Raw genomic sequence first — 22,825 nt, forward strand, 5'->3', positions numbered from 1 at the left:
ATAATTTTACGCCAAGCAAATCGGCATGAAAAGAAATTCTCACGCATTACTCATAAAGAAAGGTAATAAATAAGTAGTTCATTTGTCATAAGATGGAAAATATCTTAAGATTTTAAGTATGATAAAGATTTTAAACAAGTCCTTCATATAGTTTAGATCATCAAAATAATATATGAATATTATATACTAATTGTACTTTTAAATCTTCTTTTGTAATAGACATATTACTTCAGAAAAACATCCAACTTCCTTCGATAAAAAATAGACATTAGCATCGAATCCAGTTTCTTTAATGGGAATTGAATTAGACCTTTGTGTGATGTTCGATATCAGGATCAGGACGAACAACAATATCGTCGATATAACTTAAATATTTAAAGTATTCTCTTTCAAGTAAAATGCAATTTATTTTGTTTTTAATATACTTAATTTTTTCTTCTTTTAGTTCCATATCCTCATTGGATGATGATGGTAATTCTGGGCCATGTAAGTTTGTTACTACTACTACTCTGAACTGTGCAATGAATGGCAATGATGTTTTGAAGTCCACTGTCTTTATTATTTAATAGCTGACGAGGATTCGTCGTTATCGGCCCTCTGCTTCATACTTACGTCTCGGGACAGCCGGTAAGGAGCCATTTATAGCCGTACGCCGATGGAAAAATGTGTCATGTTATAATCAGTGAAGATTAATTTTCCAGACTGCTCGTATGTTTCTAAGACTGCTTAATTCTGAAATCTACTTGCTTTAAAAGGGCGATGCGCGACGTTTATCTGCGATTTAATATAATTAATTTGTTATTAATTATATTATTTTATCATATAATATAATATATTATATTACATTATATAATACTAGGTTGTATTCATATTTTCACAATTTAATTTTAAGAACGTGAAAATGACTAAATATTGTTGCAAAAGTTTGCAACGTTTCTTTTTCTTTAAAAAAGAATTTATCAAGACATTTTAAAAATAAACACGGAAAAAAAAATAAAAGATATGATTCGCGCCCGAATACTCTATTTAGACATAAATCTTACAATCGTCGTCCTAATTTTGAAAAAGTTAATTCAGATATAATAATCTTTCTTATACATCTTTAAACTTTAGGTATATTCATGAATTAATAATAATCTATTCATTCACAATATTCAAAAATTTGGACAAAAAAAATAAGTTTCAATACGTCTGAACATACTGAATCTTGTTTGATCTATTTGCCTAAAAATCCTAAAAATTGTTGAATTTTAAGCTTGTTCAAAATAGTTCAAATCTGACGAAACATGCAAAACATCGAATTTTAGTCGTGACTCCGCACTAGCTGTCCCGAGACGCAAGTTTGCTTCATTGTAATTTATCTTGCACACGGAATGTGATAATTAAATTATTTTTTATCAATAATAAAGCTCATTTCATTTTAGCTACAGTATTCTAATGACTTCTTCAGTTTCTGGCATCGGTTTTATAAACATAACTTAGGAATAAATATTGAGGCGACAAAATACATCCCAGTCTAACTCTTCTATCGATATTAAATTTTTCGGAGTATTTGTTATCTACATATGGTAAGGTAAATAAAATGCAAGAGTTTTGCGTTGTAAAATTCTTCTTTGGATGATTCATCGTCAGTAGAAATTCATCCTAAAAGTGAGCCGAGGATAAGGAAATAAGGAGTTTGCATAAGCTATACGCTCCCAAAGAAGCTGAAGCTTCACTTGAAGATCCTTTATGTGTGGGGGATCATATGGGTTTGGTTTTACAGTTTCTGGTGTGTCTTCGCTGTTTCCACTACTTTTCTCCATTCTTCTCTCTCTTTAATTGTCCTTTCTATATTTCTAATTTTCATACCTCTTCTTCCACTTGTTGTCTCCATCTCAGTTTAGGTCTGCCTCTGGTTCTTTAGCCTGGTGGTATCCATTCCGTTATAACCCTTAACGGATTGCTCATCTCTCTTCGCATTATTTGTCCATACCATCTAATTCTTTGTGCTTTTATTGCTCTAACTATGTTCTCTTGGCCCATCCATTAATGTATTTCGTGATTCATCCATCCCACCTCATTGGTCCCAGTATTTTTCTGATAATCTTCCTCTCTTCTTCTTCTTCTTATGCCACTCCTATCGGAGATTGGAAATCATCAAGTATATCCTGACCTTGTTTACAGCTGAGCTAAAGCGTTCATTAGTGGTACAGCCAAACCACTCTCAAATTACGCAACCATGACATTCTTCTAACATCAAACTGAAGAAATAAAAAGAAGAAGAAAGTTAGCTTGGGCAGCATTCGGTAAACTGAACTATATACTCAAAAATCAACAAATTCAATTACATCTTAGATCTAAAGTTTTTGATGCATGCATTATTCCGATATTAACTTATGCGGCACAAACATGGACAATCACAAAAAAGAATATGAATATACTTAGAGTCACTCAACACGCGATGGAAAGAGCAATGCTAGGTATATCACTTAAGGACAAGAAAACAAACACATGGATAAGACAGAAAACCAAAGTCACCGATGTGGTGCAAAAATCATTAAAGTTGAAATGGGAATACGCTGGACATGTAGCTAGGAGCGATCTAAACAAATGGCACAGATCAATTTTAACCTGGAGACCATACCAACCAAAAAAGACCCAGAGGCAGACCTCCTATGAGATGGACAGATGATCTGAAAAGGACTGCCGGGAAAAATTGGCTACAAGTAGCGTACAATAAAAAACAATGGAAAGGAAGACTTGAAGAGGCTTATGTTCAGATGTGGACGTGAATAGCTAGACGAAGAAGAAGAAGAAGACATTCTTCTACGGCCTGGATGCCGTTTTCCTTCTATTTTTTTATCTTTCTCTCAAAAACTTTCAATTTCTCTTCTCTAAATGTTTCTGCAGCATATACTACTAAGGGTCTTATAGTCGTTTTGTAGAGTTTCATTTTTGTGTTTCGGTTTATATTCTTATCTCTAGACATTTTTTTATTTTTATAAAACGCTGTGTTTCCCCCTTGAATTCTTCTTTTCATATCTATACTTTCATTTCTTCTGTTGACTAGTACACCCAAATATTTAAACGTTTCAACCTCTTCGAAACTGAGTGCATCTATTGTCAGTTGTGTCATTTGTGTCTTCTTTTTCTTGCTTACGTTTTTTACCATGGTAATATCGTCCTTATATCCTATTATTTGTACTGCATTCTTGTTTATAGTTCCTGCATTTGACAGCTTTTTTATTATCTTGTCTGGTGATAGAATAAATAGTGCGCATGTGAGTGCAAATGAATCCAGATATGCTCTCCTTCAAGCCATCCTGCAAGGAAAAATCGTCCAGGAAACGGAAGAAGACGTCCAGGAAGAAGAAGAACATCTTGGTTAAAGAATCTTAGAATCTGGTTCAATACAATATCTGAGCAGCTTTTCCGCGCTGTTGCAGATAAGATAAAGATTGCCATGATGATCGCTAACATTCGTAACGGATAGGCACATCAAGAAGAGAAAAAAGAGTTATCTGTGTTTCTAAATGATCTGAAATATTATTACAAGAATCGTGTTTTTTTTTCTATTCACAAGAATTATTTATTTTGTGACATGAACTTTCATTCATTAAATTTGTTAAATACAACGCTCAAATTAACAACAAGAAAAATATAAACTAAAAGAAATGAGCGAATCCTGCAAGAAGAACAACAAGATCTTGAAACAACAAGATCAATCAACAGAAACAAAACAGAAATCGAAATTTGATATTATAATTTCAAAATACGTCTATGACTGTTGCCACTATTAACGATAGGCTGTAAAAAATCTATTGCTCTACTATAATACCTCGCAAGGTGATTAATTGTCTGCAATGACGATAAACAGCCTTGCAAAAATAAATCACAATATTTTTCAAAAATTTATTAGAAACTTTATAAAATTTTATTAAGTGAAACCTCATGTTGAAACTCATAAAACCAATCAAGTTGTATTATTTAAATAATACAACTTGATTGTACATGCAAATAAATTCAAATTTTATATAACAGTAAATTTCAATTTCTTATTTGCATTGTATACCGATTATGCTACTGATGTACATATAGATATCTACTGACTCTAACCTTTAAGTGAGAGAAAAACCTAACCATCTACGCCAATAATGAAACACATAAATGTTAAAGGGAGTTAATCGGTTAGTAAAAGTGTTAGTATACCTGGATGACATGCTTCCAGTTAGATACCTGGTTGCAATGACCGCATCGGAAGGGGGCAGTACCGCCGCTTCCCTTCCCACCAGTTATGTTATTTACACTTGCCTCATCTCTATCAGGACTCGTACCCCTTAAACTCAAATCCTGCGCTACGCCACTGATGTCACCGATGCTGGTCGAGGCTCGCTCCTGTGACGCTAACGGCGATGTCGTTATCGATGCTGCCGATGCTCCCGTTGGGTGCGACGATGACAAAGGGTGTTGTTGGTAGTGGCCCTTCACGTGCTGCAACAAGATGTCCCTCGAAGCGTCTCTGAAAAAGTAATGATATTGATCAAAGGGATGATTTCAGAAATGTACATTGTTTATTTTTGTATTCTATTAACAAAAACGAATTTTTTTCGGCCTTTTACAGGGAAGGTGTAACGCTCTCGCCCGCGCCCGTAGATGATGGCCCTTCTATAAATGAAATTACTGTTTTGTTATGTTGATCTATTTGTTGCAGAAGTGAATAGTACATGAACATTTAAACAGACAAATAGTTTGCCTTATACAACTAATTAAAATAAGTGAGTTGTGTTTTTGACATACTACATAGTTTTGAATCATGTGTGACCAACAGAAATTCACCAAACATTAGTGGATAATTATATACTTATATAAAGGGTCTGCACTTAAAGTAAAGTAAAATTTGATAGACCAATAGAGTAAAAAAGAGACACAGTAATATGGAGATCATCGTATGTGCAAACAACAACATGTCCTAAAGACTTCGTGTAGTCCGCGATGTAAAAACTCGATAAGATTTAAATCCGGTGACCTTGTAGGCCAAACTTTAATTCCGACTGGACCCATCCATTTTTCTATTTTTCTCTAATACATAGGTCAGAAAATTATTTAGTCGACGCAGCAAAATGAAAAGATATCTTATTGGGTACTTTAGGCATTGTATAACAATTAATGAAACAAAATCCAGCAACTTAAATCATTTCAACAATTTTCAATTACACCACCCACACATTTACTGAAAATTTATGTCGATACGGGAGTTCACAAACAATGCTCCGCATTTCTTCATCCCAAACGCGACTTTTTGGGAAATAAAACATTTTCTCTTTTAAATTTAACTTGTACGTAATATAAATTTAGAACAATTTCTATTTTCATACCACTTTTCATACTGGTTTGAAAATTCCATAAATAACGTAGGTATTCCATAAAGTCTGTGGGTTATATTAATTGAACACTATGAATTGGCACGAAATGAAAAATTGTTGTTTTAAAAGTTTTCAATCAGTAGAATAGCCTATTCTACTGATTGGAAATATTTGAAATTTTTGAGAAATTCCAGAAATTTCTTTAAGAAATAAAATATAAATACTTTATCTTTCAGACAAACAGTCTTTAGTTCGACGATTTCCATCTCAGAATTAAAAGTGTCTATTTTCGTGCCAATTTTTGTTTTTTTTTTTTTTACAAAAGTAGAATGATATAGAAATCGAATCTTTATAGTAGCACCTCACTATTCGCATCTTCGGTTCTCACTTTCTCATTCTAAACCTAATTTTTTCAGCGTGGCAGCATTGTGAGTTAAGGTAGTTCCAAGGTAGCTGAATTTGCAGACCCTCTCGATTTAAGGATCTATAATAGTGTCCCGAGATTTAAATTTGCACGGCCGATATCCATGAATTTGATTTTCCCAATGTTGAGGTCTAGACAGCACTTTCTGATCCCAGTTCTGACGCAGTCTAGTACGGTCTATAGATCATGTAGGCTGGCTGCTAATAGTACAGTGTCGTCGGCGGAGCGGAGATTGTTGATGTCTGTCGTCAATTCGGATTCCCATTCTTAGATTCGTGAAGGCTTCAGTGAAAATTTCTTCAGAATAAATATTGAAACCATACAGCGAGATCACGCAGCCCTGACTTACTGCTCGCATGATCTTTACCTGGTCAGTTAACTTGTCTTCGACCTTTTTAATGATTCGAATGACCTTCTCATCTATAAATATTCATTGTACGAAGACAATCATCTGGTGTTGCTTAGGGTTTCACGCGGGACAGCGGGGCACGGGATAGCAGGAAGCGAAACAGGCTCTTGTCCCGTCCCGTGTTCCGCACTCCTCCATCTGTCTCTTCCCGCGTCTCGTCCCGCAGCTCTTTTCGATGTCCCGTCCCATGTCACGGTGTCTCACAAAGCTAACTTTAATTATATTTTGATGGTAAATATCTTAATACTTTGATATTCTTACCTCACAAATTCACGAACCATAAATAATACCAATCGCACAGAATAAATGTTCATAGCCAAAAGTCCTTATCTATTCTTCAAACAATTAAAAAAACCAATATTTCCAACTTCTTATGGGACAAAAACACACAGTTAGAAATGTTTGGAAAGGTTTTTAAAATCCTTTGTGCTTGCAAATGTAAATATGAACAAAGATTTTAAAAAATACTAAAAAAACTTTTTGCTCCAGTGCCGCAAAAAATATGGAGCAATATTGCCATTAATCCTGATAGTGCTTTGGATTCTTCTTCTTCAAGTGCCATCTCCGCGGCGGAGTTCGGCAATCATCATAGCTGTTCGGACTTTTGAGACGGCTGCTCTGAAAAGTTCATTTAATGTACATCCATACCACTCTCTCAGGTTGCGCAGCCATGACATTCTACGCCTCCCTATGCTTCTCTTTCCTTGGATATTTCCCTGTATAATCAGTTTGTGCAAGGTGTATTTCTCTCAACGTGTAATATGTCCGAGATATTCCAATTTTCTTGTTTTAATTGTATTTTAAATTTCTATTTCTTTATTCATCCTTCTCAGAACCTCTTTGTTTGTGACGTGTTCTGTCCACGATATTTTCAGAATTCTTCTATACACTTAAAGCTCGAATGATTCCAGTCTTTTCATTGATGTTGCATTTAAGGTCCAAGATTCCATTCCATAAAACAAAGTCGAAAAAACATAGCACCTCGCAAAACTAACTCTTCCAAAGTTCCAATTTTAATTATAGCACTCTTCTCATTTTGTTGAAATTTACTTGGGATTAGTTGATGTCAAAGTATTAATTTATTTAAATTCTTATATATCAATAATAACACAATTTGTCACTTATGTCTATCAGAACTTTTAGATTTAAAATTGAATGACGAATTGCCCTCGAACAAATTTCAAATTACTTTATGAACACCCTGTACTCTGTACTGTTTGTCAATTATTTGAACATGATACATCACCATACCTTATTTTTTGTTAGCCAGACGTATTTTACGACAAATATTTTTGCGGTCTTTATCTGCCCCATATAAATATTGCTGTCGTCAAGACAAATTTTCTTGAGTGTTTAAAATCATAAAATTAAATACATACCTATCTTTATTGTTGAATTAACGTAAGAATATTTCCAGCAAACATTCTTAGAGATCTTATGATCTGATAGATACAGTCACTTGTTAAATATTTTTTTATTAATATTATCAAAGATCACAGATGTTTTTCGAGAGCGCTTTTATTATCTGTTTGTTGTATTTTGTTTATTTCTTAAAGGTATTAGGAAGATAACTGAAAGGTGTATTAACTGGAAAGGTGTTGAGAAAAAGTTCATGAAAATAATCTATAACTTATTTTACTTAAATATTGATAAAACTGAAAACTAAGTCATGTAATTATGAAGTACACAATTTAAATTAGAGCTCATACATGAAGATAAGAGTAAAACAAAGAAATATAGAGGAATGTTTAAAACTAAACAAGAACCCAAACATATCAGCAAACATGGAAAAAGATATGGCATTAACGAGCAACTTTCGGATAAAATCGAAATAAGGAGAGGTGTCAGACAAGGATTCGTACTAGAACCTCTCCTATTCAATATGTATTCTGAAGAAATTATCCAAGAAGAGCGAGAGGGACAAACAATAAGCACAAAAGTAAACGGTAAACCTATCAACAATTTAAGATACGCTAATGATACGGTACTGATTGTAGGGGAAAATAAAAGGAAGTTCCTGACGTTTCCTGGCTAGACAATCTAAGAACGTGATTCAACTCTAGTTCTACAAAACTGTTCAGAGCAACAACGGCATTCAAGATTCAAATTAGTATTGTGGTTGCCACCGCCTGCGAGGAGAGGACACGTAAAGAAGAAAAACAAGCAACCATGAATGCAACAGTATGAAGCAAATAATCTATGCAGCATAAAAGAAATAATAAATATAGATATATAAGTTACATATACCATAGGATTCACATAGGTAAGTTAACTATTATGTAGCAAATATGTTAAAAAAAGACTACTATAAGAAGACGTGACTCCATTTACAAGCAAAACTTCAATACCCTAACGAGAGTAACAAATATTTACACCAAAGATTAGATTTCATGACAGTATGACTGATTTTATTTCGTTATTTCACCAATTCCTAGTATCGATAAAGTAAACAATCTTTCATAAGTCATGAAGACTTTATCTGCCTTGTCGCAGAGGCGTGATCATAACTCGTTATTATTGCCAACCTTGGGTAAATTTCAGACATATTACCTATACGCTGATAAGAAAGTCTTTGTCTAAGGAAAAAACATTCATAAAAACATTCTTTACCGGGCAATAAAACATATCTACACTCACACATGCAATTCCCGATCGACGTTTTGCAATAATTCGTGGCAAAAACAAAAGTTCGGTCGTTACAAAAGAGCGATAAGATTGGAAAAAAATTAACCTTGAGCATGCATGTTAAATGTAAAAATTGTAGGAAAAAATACATGCTACCAACACATTCTTCAACAAACAAAATTCTTCACATTTTAAAATTACTACAAAAATTTTAACATTACAGCAAAAAATACAGATAATCTTACAACAGCTACAGAAAACTTCTGGAGTTTGAAAAACATCTGTTCCTCAGCTTCGTTAATCCTAAACCAGATTTGATTGAGTTCGTTGCAAAATGAATCTTTGTAAATTTTATATTATGCAGATGATGGGAGACAAACTAAAGTTTAAAGATAAATTAGGTTCAGAAACAGATCAAAAATTTAACACGAAACAACTAAATATTAAGGAGAAAACCATTGCATTCTATTAAGAAATGTACGGCGAAAAAAACGATGGAGATATAGAGTGTCTTATGGCCGGTTTTCACCCTACGTCTTATTGTACGTTTTGTTGGATAGGACAAATCCTATACAATAAAAAGTGTCATGTAAACAGCAAAACGTACGTCTTGTCGAATCGAAATGAAATCCAAGGTCAGATCGTAGAAATGATGGGAGAAGCATAGTTTTGCGAGAACTGATAGGATAAAACTTTACGTGAAAATACATGATCAGACAAGTCGTCCGATCTTGACTTATTTGACGACTATAAATAGTTCCACTGCAGTTCGTTTCATTTTTTCCAAAAAAAGCCTAATAATGTCAGATTTGAGGCAATGCACCCACGATTTTCTCGGGGAATTTATTGAATTGTATAAAAGTTTTTAAGTAGTTATGTTTTAAAACCAAGTAGATTGCATTACAGGTTTCAGGAATTATTTGGCTTAACGCTGAAGCCCACTCTCTTGACCATCTTGTCTTTTTCCTCTTCATCCCCTTTTTCTTCAGTCGTAGTATCTTTATAGTTGAAAAAATAAAAGAAATCAGCCGTGTTTCCTCCACAATAAAAAAAACACTAAACAAACTTCACACAACTCAAGACTCTGAATTAGAAATGAGGTAGAAAACGGAAGGAAAAACGTAGTGTGTATACACTGGACAAAACGTACATTTTGTCGTACGTTTTATATGACCCACAAAACGTACAATAAGACGTAGTGTGAAAACGGGCCTTTATATTATATTGTTAGCTTGTTTTTTACTCAGCTTTTTATGCTATACATGTTTCCGTAATCCAAAGTAATAACTGCTTGTTAGCAATATTTTGGTTTAGTTTTCTATGTTGTAGAGTTATCACAGAATAAGGTAACAACAAATAGTAAAAATGATACATGAGAGACAATTTCCCAATTAAGACGTAACGTGTTTCTTCCTAGCTGTAAATAAATCCCATTTGGGAAACTCGTTGCAATCTATACCCACTAAAGTAGCGTCTTTAGTCAAATGATCTACTTTTTCATTGCCTGGGATATTAGAGTGACCTTTTACCTACACACAAAGCTATCAATTCTTAGAGAACTTAGGAACCTTAGCTTTTCAAGCGCATCTACAATATTAGTCTGTTGGTATATATGTATTTAAAGAAGTGTCTTAAAGCTAGGAGGACGGACTGTGAGTCAGATAAAATTATATACCGTTCGAAATATAATGCGCTGTTAATTATCCAATCAAACGTCTTGATAATGGCTACCAATTCAGCTGTGAATTTTAAGAAATCTGATTTTAATTTATACTGAAAATAATTTGGCCAGCCCAAGCTATTTCAATTGATTTTTTAAAATTCGTTCAAACGTTTTCAATATACATGACATACGAGATATTGGTCTTAGGGCATTAGGATCATTAGCTTTTGTAATAGGCATTATAAGACTGCTCCAAAGAATCATAGTTATCTCCTTGAAAAGTAACAAAAATTAAATTTTTAATAAGGTAATGACAGCACCTGTTTTAACTTAGGGTAGTGAAACATGTACGGTGCAAAAACAAGAATGCCAAAGGATACAGTCTGTCGAAATGGAATTTTTAAGGAGAACAACACGATGTAAATTGAACGACCAAATCAGAAATGAAGATATAAGGGCGGAGTAAATATATTCTAGACCAATAACAGAATACAAAAAAAATAAGTTTAAATGGGGAGAACATATTAAAAGAATGAACCAAGATAGATTGGTAAGACCAAAGTTTGTAAAATATAAACCACGCGGAAGAAGAGACGTGGGACGGCCCTGAAGAAGATAGCACGCCTGAAAACAGAAGAGGCTTGCAGCCTAATCCTTGATGTGTAGAAGAATATATCCCATTTAGTATGAAATCATTATTTTAGTGTTCTCTTCAGTGGAGAGCGGTATTGTGGAACCTATATTTTCTGCGAGAGTCTTCTTTAACTTGGCCTATTCTCTCGATCTCTCTAGATCAGATAGTTCCCCCTTATCGGCATTTCTTAAAGTATTCATTAGTGCTTTCTTTAAAAGAAGGCATACCGGAGCGTCTCCGTATCGTAATCCTACACGTGTTTCAAGGGTTGCGAAAGATCGCCTTTATTTTTGTATCTTACAGACTACTTTACTCATTATCGCTTTTACAAAGCTTATTATTTTATCGCGCTATGTCGCGTATTTCTTCATTAATGGCTCCATATTTACATATTAGAAAAATGCCACGTTGATTTAAAATCCACAAATAGGAAAGTCCATTGAAAAGTTGTTTACTAATATTTGAATTAGTAAGGAGACGCCTAAAAATATATCAAAGTAAAAGTTCTTTCGATATCTACACAAATATAAACAAAATTTATAAAACCGAACAATTTTTGTACATCCTATAATATTAACGAGAATTAGAAAATTCAACACAAGGAATTCACAAAGTTCTTCTTAAGGAGAGCAAAAAAGGAAAGAGTTTCAAAAGAACTTCCAAATTATTTTCTTTTTTGCTCTGAACAATGAAACTGGGATCTGAAAGATCATAAACCATGCCTGGTAAGGACAAACTTAGGGAAGGCCTTCATGGAGGTTTGTAGAATATAGGGGCGATAGACTATCCAAACTATCTAGTATTCTGATATTTTTGTCGAAGTATCAAGTTGCAAAGTTTATAAGCGCGTTTATAAGCGTCTCTTACTTTTCTGGGACTAAATTTTGTTTTGTCAAAATTCAGTTTTAGATAATGTATCAAGCTTTTCTGATTTTGTCATATTTTCTGACAGAGTTTTTAGATCGAAGTATTTATAGAAGGCAAAATTGATCCAACGATATAACTGTTTTTTTCACATAGTTAATTTTAGGTTTAAATAAATCTAAAAATAAACAAAACACTACACCAAATTTTATCAATATTTATTTTTTTTTTTTTTTTTTTTTTTTTATTCAGTTTGATGGCCTTGGCCGAGCCAATTAGCCAGACAAATTTAAAAACAAACAATTTTTACAATTAGAGGAATAAACATATAATCATCCGTACAATCTAACGTGCAATTAGTAATAATTAGCAATTAACAATTAATAATTAGTAATTAGTAATTAGTAATAATTCTTTTTTCTTTTTTTCTTTTTTAATTTTTTTTTTTTTTTTTTTTTTTTTTTTTTTCCTGCGCTAAGACATAACCCGATTCAACATCTCGGAGGTTTACATCTTCTTTTTTTTTTTTTTATTTCTTTATGATTTTTTTTTTTTTAATTTTTTTTATATTAAATTTTTTTTTTTTTTTTTTTTTGCTATAATACAATATTTACTTAAATATAAGTTAGTTTTAAGCTACAATTTATATTTACAGTTTTTGATATGTTCGTAAATCATTTTTAATATATTGATATCTCTAGAGAAAATCAAATTGTTCAGGTAGACGGGAAGTGGAATTTTTAATATAATAAGATTATCATAAAATTTGTTTATGTTTACTGATTCGTGGGAACATTCAAGAAAAATATGTAATAAGTTACCTTCTTTTCCACACTTGCAATTAGGTGACTCCGCGAGACCCAACTTGTACATATGAAGGGGGGTAAGAGCATGATTAGATCTTAATCTGTTTATAACCCTTATGAAATGGCGATTTGATAGAGTATGAAACCATCTTTTTATGGGTATTTCAGGCTGCATTTGTTTGTAATTATTTCCAGTTCTCGTGTTTCGATAATATGTTTGCCATTTTTCTTTTTGATGCTGTTTACTAATTATATCAATGTCTGAAAAGGGGAGTAAGTTCAAGGGAGCTTCTTCGCCTATGTCTAGGGCAGATTTGGCTAGGCTATCTGCTATTTCATTGCCCTTAATGCCCGCGTGTCCCTTTATCCATGATATAATAATGCTTTTCCCTAAATTTGTAATTTTATTGTAAATAGTCATAATTTCTAGTTCTATATGATTTAGTTGTTTGGACCTATGTACGTTTGTTAGTCTGTCGACGACACTCTTACTGTCTGTAAATATTATGCAGCTGTAGGGTTCGTTACTATGTATATGCCTTAATGCAAGAAGAATCGCTGTCATTTCAGCAGTGTATATCGATGATTCAGCTGGCAATTTCAATAATTTTTTAAATCCACTTTGAACATTAATTAATGCACATCCTACTTTGTTTTGTACTTTAGATCCGTCTGTAAAGTAAAACTGATAGTTTGGCCATTTATGCCGTGTAAATGATTGAAAAGCGACTGGATCTAAATTACTGTCCATAAAAAAGGTATTAATATGTTTTGAAAAAAGCTCTTCTAATATATGGGAATACATAGGTGAAACTTGATTTTCATACGTATAGAAAGTATGTCGGTATTGAGATATCCTCAGGTAACTATTTACCAGAAGAGAACATTTTTTCTTTGTCCAATATTTATGAGTTAGATCTAAAATTGATAAAATATGAATATCCTGTAGATAGTTAGTATTTTTCCCTATGGCTCTAGTAATGAATTTATCACTTAAAAACTCCCGTCGAAATTTCAGAGGTGGTTCTATCGCCTCAACTTCCATTATATTAACAGGTGTAGAATTCAAATATCCAAGACAAAGCCGAAGGCATTTATTTTTTTGTATTTCTAATTTATTTAAATGTGTGTTTGCGGCAGTTCCATATAAATGACAACTGTAATCGAAAATGGGACGAATCATAGTACGGTAAAATAAAAGTGCTACATTTGGATCAGCGCCCCAGTTAGTTCTACAAAAGGCTCTTAGAATGTTCATTGCATTTTCAGACTTTTTTATGACATGATGAATTTGATCCTTCCATAGGAGTTTTCTGTCTAAATAAGTACCGAGATATTTTATACAATTTTTAATAGGGAACTGAATTTGACCTACTTCCAGATGCCCTTGTGGAATTTGATGTTTTCTAGAGAAAATACAAATTTCAGTTTTAGATTCTGATATATCTAAACCAATATTTTCATAGTGATTAAGAACAGCTTTAATTGAGAGATCAAAATTATTTTTACATATATCCAATGATTTGTGGGCTGTGTAAACTACTACATCATCAGCATATTGAATAATTTTTGTTGGGCTATTAATACAATTTTCTATATCCATATTATATAAAATAAATAGTATTGGGCTTAATATGCTACCCTGTGGAAGTCCTATATTCGTAAGACGTGGTGGAGAGATGGAATGGTTGATTTTTAAAAAAGTTGATCTATTAGTGTACAATGTCCTCAGAAAACTAGCTATGGTGATGGGGAAGCCGATGTCTAATAGCTTTTTATGCATAATGTCCAAGTTAACGGTATCGAATGCAGAGGAGACATCAAGAAAAGCAGCCATAGTATACATATTATCAGTAAAGTTTATTAGTATGGATGAGACTAAGGCAGTTATGGCATCTTGGGTTGATTTTGATTTTCGAAATCCATACTGAGATTTTGGGAGAATATGTTCTTGCTCTAACCAATGTTCAATTCTATTTTTTATTAACCTTTCTAACGTCTTTAGGAAGCAAGAGGCTAAGGATATTGGTCTATATGATCTACTGCAATTTTCTGGCTTACCAGGTTTTTTAATAGGTATTAGAATATATTCCTTCCAGCTGTCTGGAATTTGTGACGTATCATTCCAAATGTCATTAAAAATATTTAATAATGATATTTTATAGTGGTGAGGAATATGGTATATCATGGAATATGAAATATTGTCTTTACCTGGAGCACTGCTATTTTGTTGACTAAGTACTCGCTCTAACTCCCACATTTTAAATGGTTCTTCTAAGCCAAACCTATCTCTTGACACTGTTTCGCTGTATTCTGGAAAATGTTGTGAAGGTACCCACTGTGGAGATATTTTCTTATGAAATTCATCTAGCCAGCTGGATTCTGGATCTATTGGAATCTTGTTGGACTGTTTGCGGTTTTTAAAAGTGTTTACTTTCTTCCACACTTCACTGATTTGTGTTTTTGAATTTAGGCTTTCGCAGTATTCTACCCAATTCTGTTTTTTCTTTTGTTTGAAAAGTTTTTTTGCGACAGCGTCAAGTCTCTTAAATTCAACTAAATTATTTCTTGTAGGATCTTGTTTATATTTTCCATATGCAATTTTTCGGTTATCAGCGGCGGTTTTGCAACTTTCACACCACCATTGGTTCGAAATTCGTCTCTTATGTGTTCCGTTAGATGAAAACTTTGGTATTGCTAAATTGGCTGCTTTATTAATGTTTGCTATTAGAGTTTGATAGTTTCCAGGAGAATTTACAGCTTCTAGTACAGATGTGTATAATTTCCAATCGGCCTTGTTAAGATTCCAGATCTTGTGATAGTTTTGAGCTGTAAATGAAGTTATATGATCTGTTTCCATGTTAATGATAATCGGAAGATGATTGGATCCATGAGGGTCCTGTAGGACTCTCCAAGTAAAAAATTTTGAAATATCTTGTGTACAAAAGGTTAAGTCAATAGCGGATGGACTCTTACTAGTTGCTAATGTGGGCGATCCATCATTCAAGCATATCAAATTACAATGATCAATACATTCTAAAAGTTTTTTACCATAGCTGTCTTCAATTTCGCAGCCCCATGCGATACTGTGGGAATTAAAATCCCCACCAATAATAAACGGTTTAGGTATGTCTTTAAAGAATTCCAACCATTGACTTTCAGATATCTTGGTCTTTGGTTCAATGTAAACTGACACAATATTGATGGGATTTTTACCTCGGAGAATTTTAACTGAAATACATTTGTGAGTGAAAGGATATCTATTTTTAAGATTTATTTCTTCGCATCTTAAGTTTGATTTTAATAAAATGGCAGTTCCACCATATCCGTCTGCCCGATCTGATCTAAAGCAATTGTAACCTTTAAAATTATAATAGTATTTTGATTTAAACCACGTTTCTGAAAGCAATGCTATGGAAATATTATTTTGATATAGCAGATATTCTAGATTTACTTTATTAGCTACTGCTGAACGACAGTTCCATTGCAGCAAATTTATGTTCACGTTTGTGTCTGCGAATTTGAAGACAAGGTATGGTTTACATGTTTACTAATTAATTCCACAATTTCAGATTTTGATACATCGAAATTGTTTGTTTGTTTTATATTACTTATAATATTGAGAACTACTTCTAAAACTAAACTTATTGTTGCATTTAATTCCTCTGATTGTAATTTTACTCCGGCTGAGTTTTTTAAATAATGTTGACTATTAAAAATTCCCCCCGAGACAAAAGAGGTTTTTGGTTGTGTAAGTATTTCTTTTCTTGAAATTTCTATGGGATCAGGGCTGGTTGGTCTGTGCCTTTTGTTTGGGTTTGAAGTTGTAGGAGAAGAAAACATATAATTAGTAAAATTGTTATTATAGGATTTGGGTTGTAAATTGTGGGACTGTGAGTACTGAGGTTGAGAGGAATGATACTGTATTGTACTAGAAGGGGTAGGTCCAGATTGAGGCCGTTGGGAATAATTTGTTGAGGATATTTGACCACTTTCCATGGCAGAAGTATTATGAGCGACTATGTTTGCGTACGTATTTTTTGGGACCTGTTTATTTGCATCAAAGAAATTAATATTGCAAGAGCTCATGGTTTCCTTTACAATTTTTTGTCTTTTAAATTCTGGACAAGCAGACAAATTAGTAGTAAGATGATTTCCTTGACAGTTAAAGCACCGTGGTATGTAATCTGAATTTTTACAATCTTGTGTGGTATGGGACTCCTGACATTTGCTGCATCTTGGTTTACTTCGACACTGACCTCCCAGATGACCAAAACGGAGGCAGTTATAACATAATAATACTTTCTGGTTATACGGCTCTACCTCCTTGATAACTTTATTAATAGAAATATATTTTGGTAAGATTTGTGATTTGAAAATAACAATGCAAGATTTTGTGGGTACATATTCTACTATTTTACCTTCATCCGTAATTTTTTCTACTTTACGTTTTATTCTTTTGACATTAGATACTTCAAAAGTGCAATGTTGATCAAATTGTCTTATTTTATCTTTTATGTACGCCTCTGAAAAATCTTTTTCTATATCTCTAATAACACCTTGTCTATGAAGAATGAATTTTGGGATATACAATACAAAGTTATTTTTAACAAAAATATTTTCGTTTTTATTATTTATTAGAAAATTTGCTGATTTATAATCCTTTAACTTGATCCTAACCCTATTCCGACCTATAGAATCGATACTTATAATTTTATTGTCTATCTCCGGAAAGTTAGAAAGAATAATATCTCCGATTTTAAGTGCATTTAATTTACCTTTAAATTCGACCGAATTATTCTCAACATAAATATGATACGGGCCTAAATCAGTACTTACATACAAAAACTCCTGTCTTTCTTTCGATGTGTTATCGTTATCGATGGTCATTGCTGTTGTTGTTTGTATATCATTTGTATTTTTTTGACGTATATCTGGGGGCACTGGGTCGTCTGGGGGTTTCCCCCCGACTAACTGGTCCATTTAATTGTTCTTAAAACTCACAATCTAATTTTATTTTTACACCTAATCTGCAGATTTATAAAAACACAATTTTTAAACGAAAACAGTTTAATTTCGTTCCGCTTTGTCGATAGGCACGTCCGATTCGTAGGTGAACTAGAACACGACTGATCAATATTTATATTTTATACGATTGGGATTCTTTTAGGTAATTCCCTGCCGGTTTCGGTGTTTTCTCGAGATAACGATATTGGTTTATATGGTAACTTGTTTTTGTTGGATTAATTATGCTCAAAATCAGACTATGAAAATGACATAACTACACCCCCTAGGTTAAGTACTACTACCTATCACCAGTACACTAGGTACCCTAGATGAAACAACCCCTACTCATGAGCATTGACGCGTGCACCATTAGGCACGGGCTTGATAGCCAGACCCTCTGGAAGGTCGGTTGGCGAGGTAAGCAAACTGCGTCTGCCAAATCGGCAGCCGATCATCCGGCACACACAAAACCCCAGAGTGAAAAACCAATGACCAAAGTCACTGGCTAGCTAGACGAACACACATTTGAGAGACAATTCTGGAAGATTCACAAAAAGAAAGGTAAACCAGGGTTAAAGGTGCATAATGACCCATCCAAGATAAAAAAAAACAATTAAAGGTCAAAGGAAGGTTTTAAGAAATATTATAAGAAAACCCAAAACACAACATTATAAGACAAACAATTGGATTTCGTAAGTTCTAGTTTATCACCCAACGTGACCAAAAGTAGAATAGGAAGTTGATATTTGAAATCTTCGTGTAACTTTGCGTCGATTAATATACGACTTTACTAATTCTTAGTCATTTTTGCCAAACTGCCGGTCATAACTTTTTAACCGGAAGTGATATAAAAACCGAGAGAATATATTTGTTCTCGTCTAGCTAAACTGCGTCGAATAATATATCGCTTGTACTATTTCGGCTACTTTAAAACAGTACTTTCGGTTGCAACTTTAAAACCGGAAATCCGAGGTCAATGTTTTCACCTTTAATACCATCTTTGGGTTATAAGCTCTCATTCAACATCTCATTTGTCATTCTATATGTTCTAATAACGGAGGAGTTGTCTTCATCGACAGACTGACAGATGGAGGTACAGACATGGATAATTCAAGGTTTTATGGATTTATGAGGCAAGAAGAATAGACACAAAGAAAAAGGGGAGACAATCAAAGGACAGTATAAATGGAAGAACCGGATAAGAAACAGCTGAAAGTAGCTCTAAAGTCATATATGGCATAAGGAGACGCTTAAAAAACAAAAGAATTTACAAAGTTTTTTGTTTTATATAATATAGACCAGGGCGGATCTTTGCAGAGGATTTTTGTTGTGTGATAACTTCATTAATAATAATTTACTTATCCTCGCTCTCAAATAGGTGGATTATTAGGTGGACATTAATAAAAGAATTAAAATATTTAAAATTTACTAAAAACGTCGATTATTTTTACTTTCCTTGCTTATAACTTTAAAACAATTCATTTTGGAGCAAAGCTCCCAAAAATAGCAATATCCACAAAAAAAGGAAGGAGACAAGCCTTTTCTCATTCAATGTTTTTCAAACACTAAAATTGCATTTACACAGGACCTTCATAATTCGTCTAGAAAATCTTTATAACATAATAAAACAGCCCACTAAATTTCATTAAAATCGATTTAATCGATTTCGCATAATAATTTTGCAATCAATTTTTTTTTAATATAATTGAAATTTTTTAAAATCTTGCACAACAAAAACTAGACCATACAGAAACCAATTTTTTTATTCATTAAAAATCACTTTGCCTATCTAACGTACTTTATAGAAATAAAATGGGAATATTTAGGTGGACTCAGGAATGTTTTAAAATTATTAACAATTTTTTGGCTTACAAACAAATAGAATATCTCGTTAACTATTAGCTCAAATTAAATTCAAAAAACGGTTGGAAAAAATTGTTCTGCGTTTCTTGAATTTAAAGATTAGACTTTAACAATAGAAAGATTGCAATGAAACTGAAAATTCTAGCTGGATAAGTGGAATGACAAAAGTGGATAAAATTGTCAAAATAATGATTATATTGTGGAAAGTTTAGGGGTGCCACTAATTGATGAAAAAAGGAAGGAGTATATGTTAAAATGGTTCAAGTGTGTGCAATGTCTAGAGGTTAATCACCCAGTACGAAGAATTGCTGATCTGTTGGTTTCTGGAAGGAGTAGGAGAGGAAGACCAAAGAAGACCTGAAGGAGAAGCTTAGGCAGGACATGTCGGTAATCGTCCTATAACAAGTTTTCTAGTCGTCAGAAGATTCTTTCTTAATTTGTACGCTCTTTCCATGCTTATCGTAATTTATAAAGCAAATTTTGGTCGATATTATTTACAAAATGCAATAGTGCTTCGCACGGCGTACATGAACAAATACCAGACCAAGCACCAGTGATGTGCTGACCCATTATTTCCTAACCCTCGTTTTATAAATATGTATTTTGTTTATATTATGTGCATTTTGTATATATATATATATATATATATATATATATATATATATATATATATATATATATATATATATATATAAATGGCTCTCGATGAAAACTTAACTGAAATAGATCGGCAGTGGTCGTGGGAACTGTAAACTTGAACTAACCAAAAAATTTTAACCAACTTTCACAAAAAATTAACTTAAGCTTATAACTACATGCTTGGTGCACCACACATCAAAAAACAAAATGGAAAATGTGTTTCGACTTCTTCTCATCATCATTCAATGATAACATGATGTCACATCAACACATTTACCAATCAGGTTCTGATTGGTAAATGTGTTGAATCACTGATCCAAAAATAACAAACCAAAAGACGCTCTCTATTAAAGCGTCAAAATATGTTGACAGCACAGAAAATTGTTATCGTGTAATCCAAACACCTGGTAAACCTTATCCAGTAAATTAGTTTCGAGCATTATTAACAACTCAATGGCATAGAGATAAAAACAGAAATCTTTGCGCATAACAAGCAGAAATAATTGAATTACAGATAACTAACTATAAAACTTTAGCCATTGCATGCACGAAAGCAGGAAATGATGCTTAACATTTTATTATCGATAACTAGAATTTATCTGGAACTTATCTACCTAAGTACAACGGTCGATCCTTACTTATAATAATTGATTGGAATTCGCGGAATAATTGCAAACAAATGTTATTACAGTAATGTTGAGAGATCCGTCTAATAAATCCGTCTCACCCAAAATTCAATATAAACCTTTATGAGATACTAATACACCGATAACTATTGTCCTCACAAACAGATCAAGGGCGTGGACTAATCAAAATAGATTAATCACCTTTGCCTAAGATTGTAGATCATCATTGCGCAAAATCCTTTTGAAATATTTGAGAATTGATTACGAAGGCAATAAAAAGTGTTAGGCAAATATAACATGTACTACAACAGTAATGAGTAAAGTTGTTTGCAAAGTACAAATACAGGTTGGTCAATCACAAGCATTTAAAACGCATGTTGGACAACGGCAGGGAGATGCGCTGGCGTGCCTCTGCAGATGATCTAGACCTAATTGCTGGTACAACAGCTAGAAGAAATGTACACCACTCAAAAATATGGGCTTACAAATAAATAAAGAAAAAAACAAAATGATGGCATTAACACCCAATAATAGAACCGGAAACATCGATCCCAGTTTACTATTAATAACTCCTTAATAATATACTTAGGCTGCCTAATGACAATGACATCTTCATAACAGAAGAAATAAAACTAAAATAAAAATAAAAAGAATAATTCTGGCAATTAAGTGTCATTTTGGGCAGCGTAAACACAAGAAAAGTAGAAACTTAAGCTAAAATGTAAAGATAACAGTACTTATACAAAACCCTTATTACTGCCAGTGCTGACATAGTGATCGGAAACATGGATCATCTCCAAGACCTCTTACTTATATTTGAAGAAAGAATTCTGAGAGGAATGTTCGGTGGCATCTGTGAAAACGGTATTTGGAGGAGGAGGTACAACTATGAAATATACCACAATATTACAAACTGATATCAGATAGTGAAGAAGTAATATCACTCATAAAAAGACGAAGACTAAGGCGACAGGGATGTATACTATCACCCTTGCTGTTTAACATAAACTCTGAGGAAATCTTTCGAAATGTTGAAGCAGGAATTCGAATTAACGAAGAATGTATCAATAACATCAGAAAGATATGGGTTGCTCTAATAAATTCTTTAAGGAAAAGTAGAAAGAAAACGCAGTTTGGAAAATACAGATTGCCATGATGGTAGCCAACATCCGAAGCGTATAGGCACTACAAGAAGAAAAAGATAGGCAGGACATCAAGCAGGATTACATCAGAACAACCCTCCTAGACGAATCCTTATGTTACAGCCGGTGGAAAGTACACGAAGAGAAAGGCCAAAACATAGATGGAAGGATGGTATATATGATGATTTAAGAAAAACAGGTGCAGTAACCTGGCAACGGTTGGCAATAGATAGGGATGACTGGCGAAAGTTTCGGTATTTTATAAGCAATGCTATATACAGATTTGAAGAAGTAGAATACTTCAAATACCTAGGAGTTACAATAAGCAAATCCGGAGAAAGGAAGTCCGAAATAAAAGAAAAAATATTAGCAGCGAATAAAGCTTATTGCAAACAAAAGATTACTTAAAAGCAAAACACTGACTAAGAAAACTAAGATGAATATTTATAACACCATAATTAGGCCAATATTATATGCAGGAGAAACAATGACGATGGTTAAAAAGATGAAGAAGAGTTAAGAATAGCAGAGAGAAAGATTATGAGAACCATACTAGGACTAATCAGAACAGAGCAAAATGAAAATAGAAGCAGAACAAATGCAGAGATTAAGGAAGAACTTAAGGAAGACATCGTGACAAAAATAAAGCAATGCATAGTTAGATGGTTAGGTCACATTTGGCGAGCAGGAGATGAGGCAGTGACATACGCAATGATAGAATGGAATCCAGGAGGAAGAAAGAGAAGAGGAAGACCAAGATCAAAGTGGCTGCAAGAAG

General features: G+C 33.2%; 1 protein-coding gene across 7 annotated transcripts in view; it reads right to left on the reverse strand.

The window, feature by feature from the left end:
• Nucleotides 1-22,825, reverse strand: part of LOC140445313 (uncharacterized) — a 450,063-nt gene that overhangs the window by 21,803 nt on the left and 405,435 nt on the right. For 5 of the 7 annotated variants that reach the window (XM_072537281.1, XM_072537283.1, XM_072537279.1 and 2 more), the window contains one exon: nt 4,192-4,501. In XM_072537281.1, the coding sequence (XP_072393382.1) occupies nt 4,192-4,501 (310 nt within the window). The remainder of the gene's footprint in view (nt 1-4,191; nt 4,502-22,825) is intronic. The other 2 variants (XM_072537278.1, XM_072537284.1) reach the window with 2 other exon arrangements.

This window comes from Diabrotica undecimpunctata, chromosome 7 (assembly GCF_040954645.1).
Source record: "Diabrotica undecimpunctata isolate CICGRU chromosome 7, icDiaUnde3, whole genome shotgun sequence".
Classification (NCBI taxonomy): domain Eukaryota; kingdom Metazoa; phylum Arthropoda; class Insecta; order Coleoptera; family Chrysomelidae; genus Diabrotica; species Diabrotica undecimpunctata.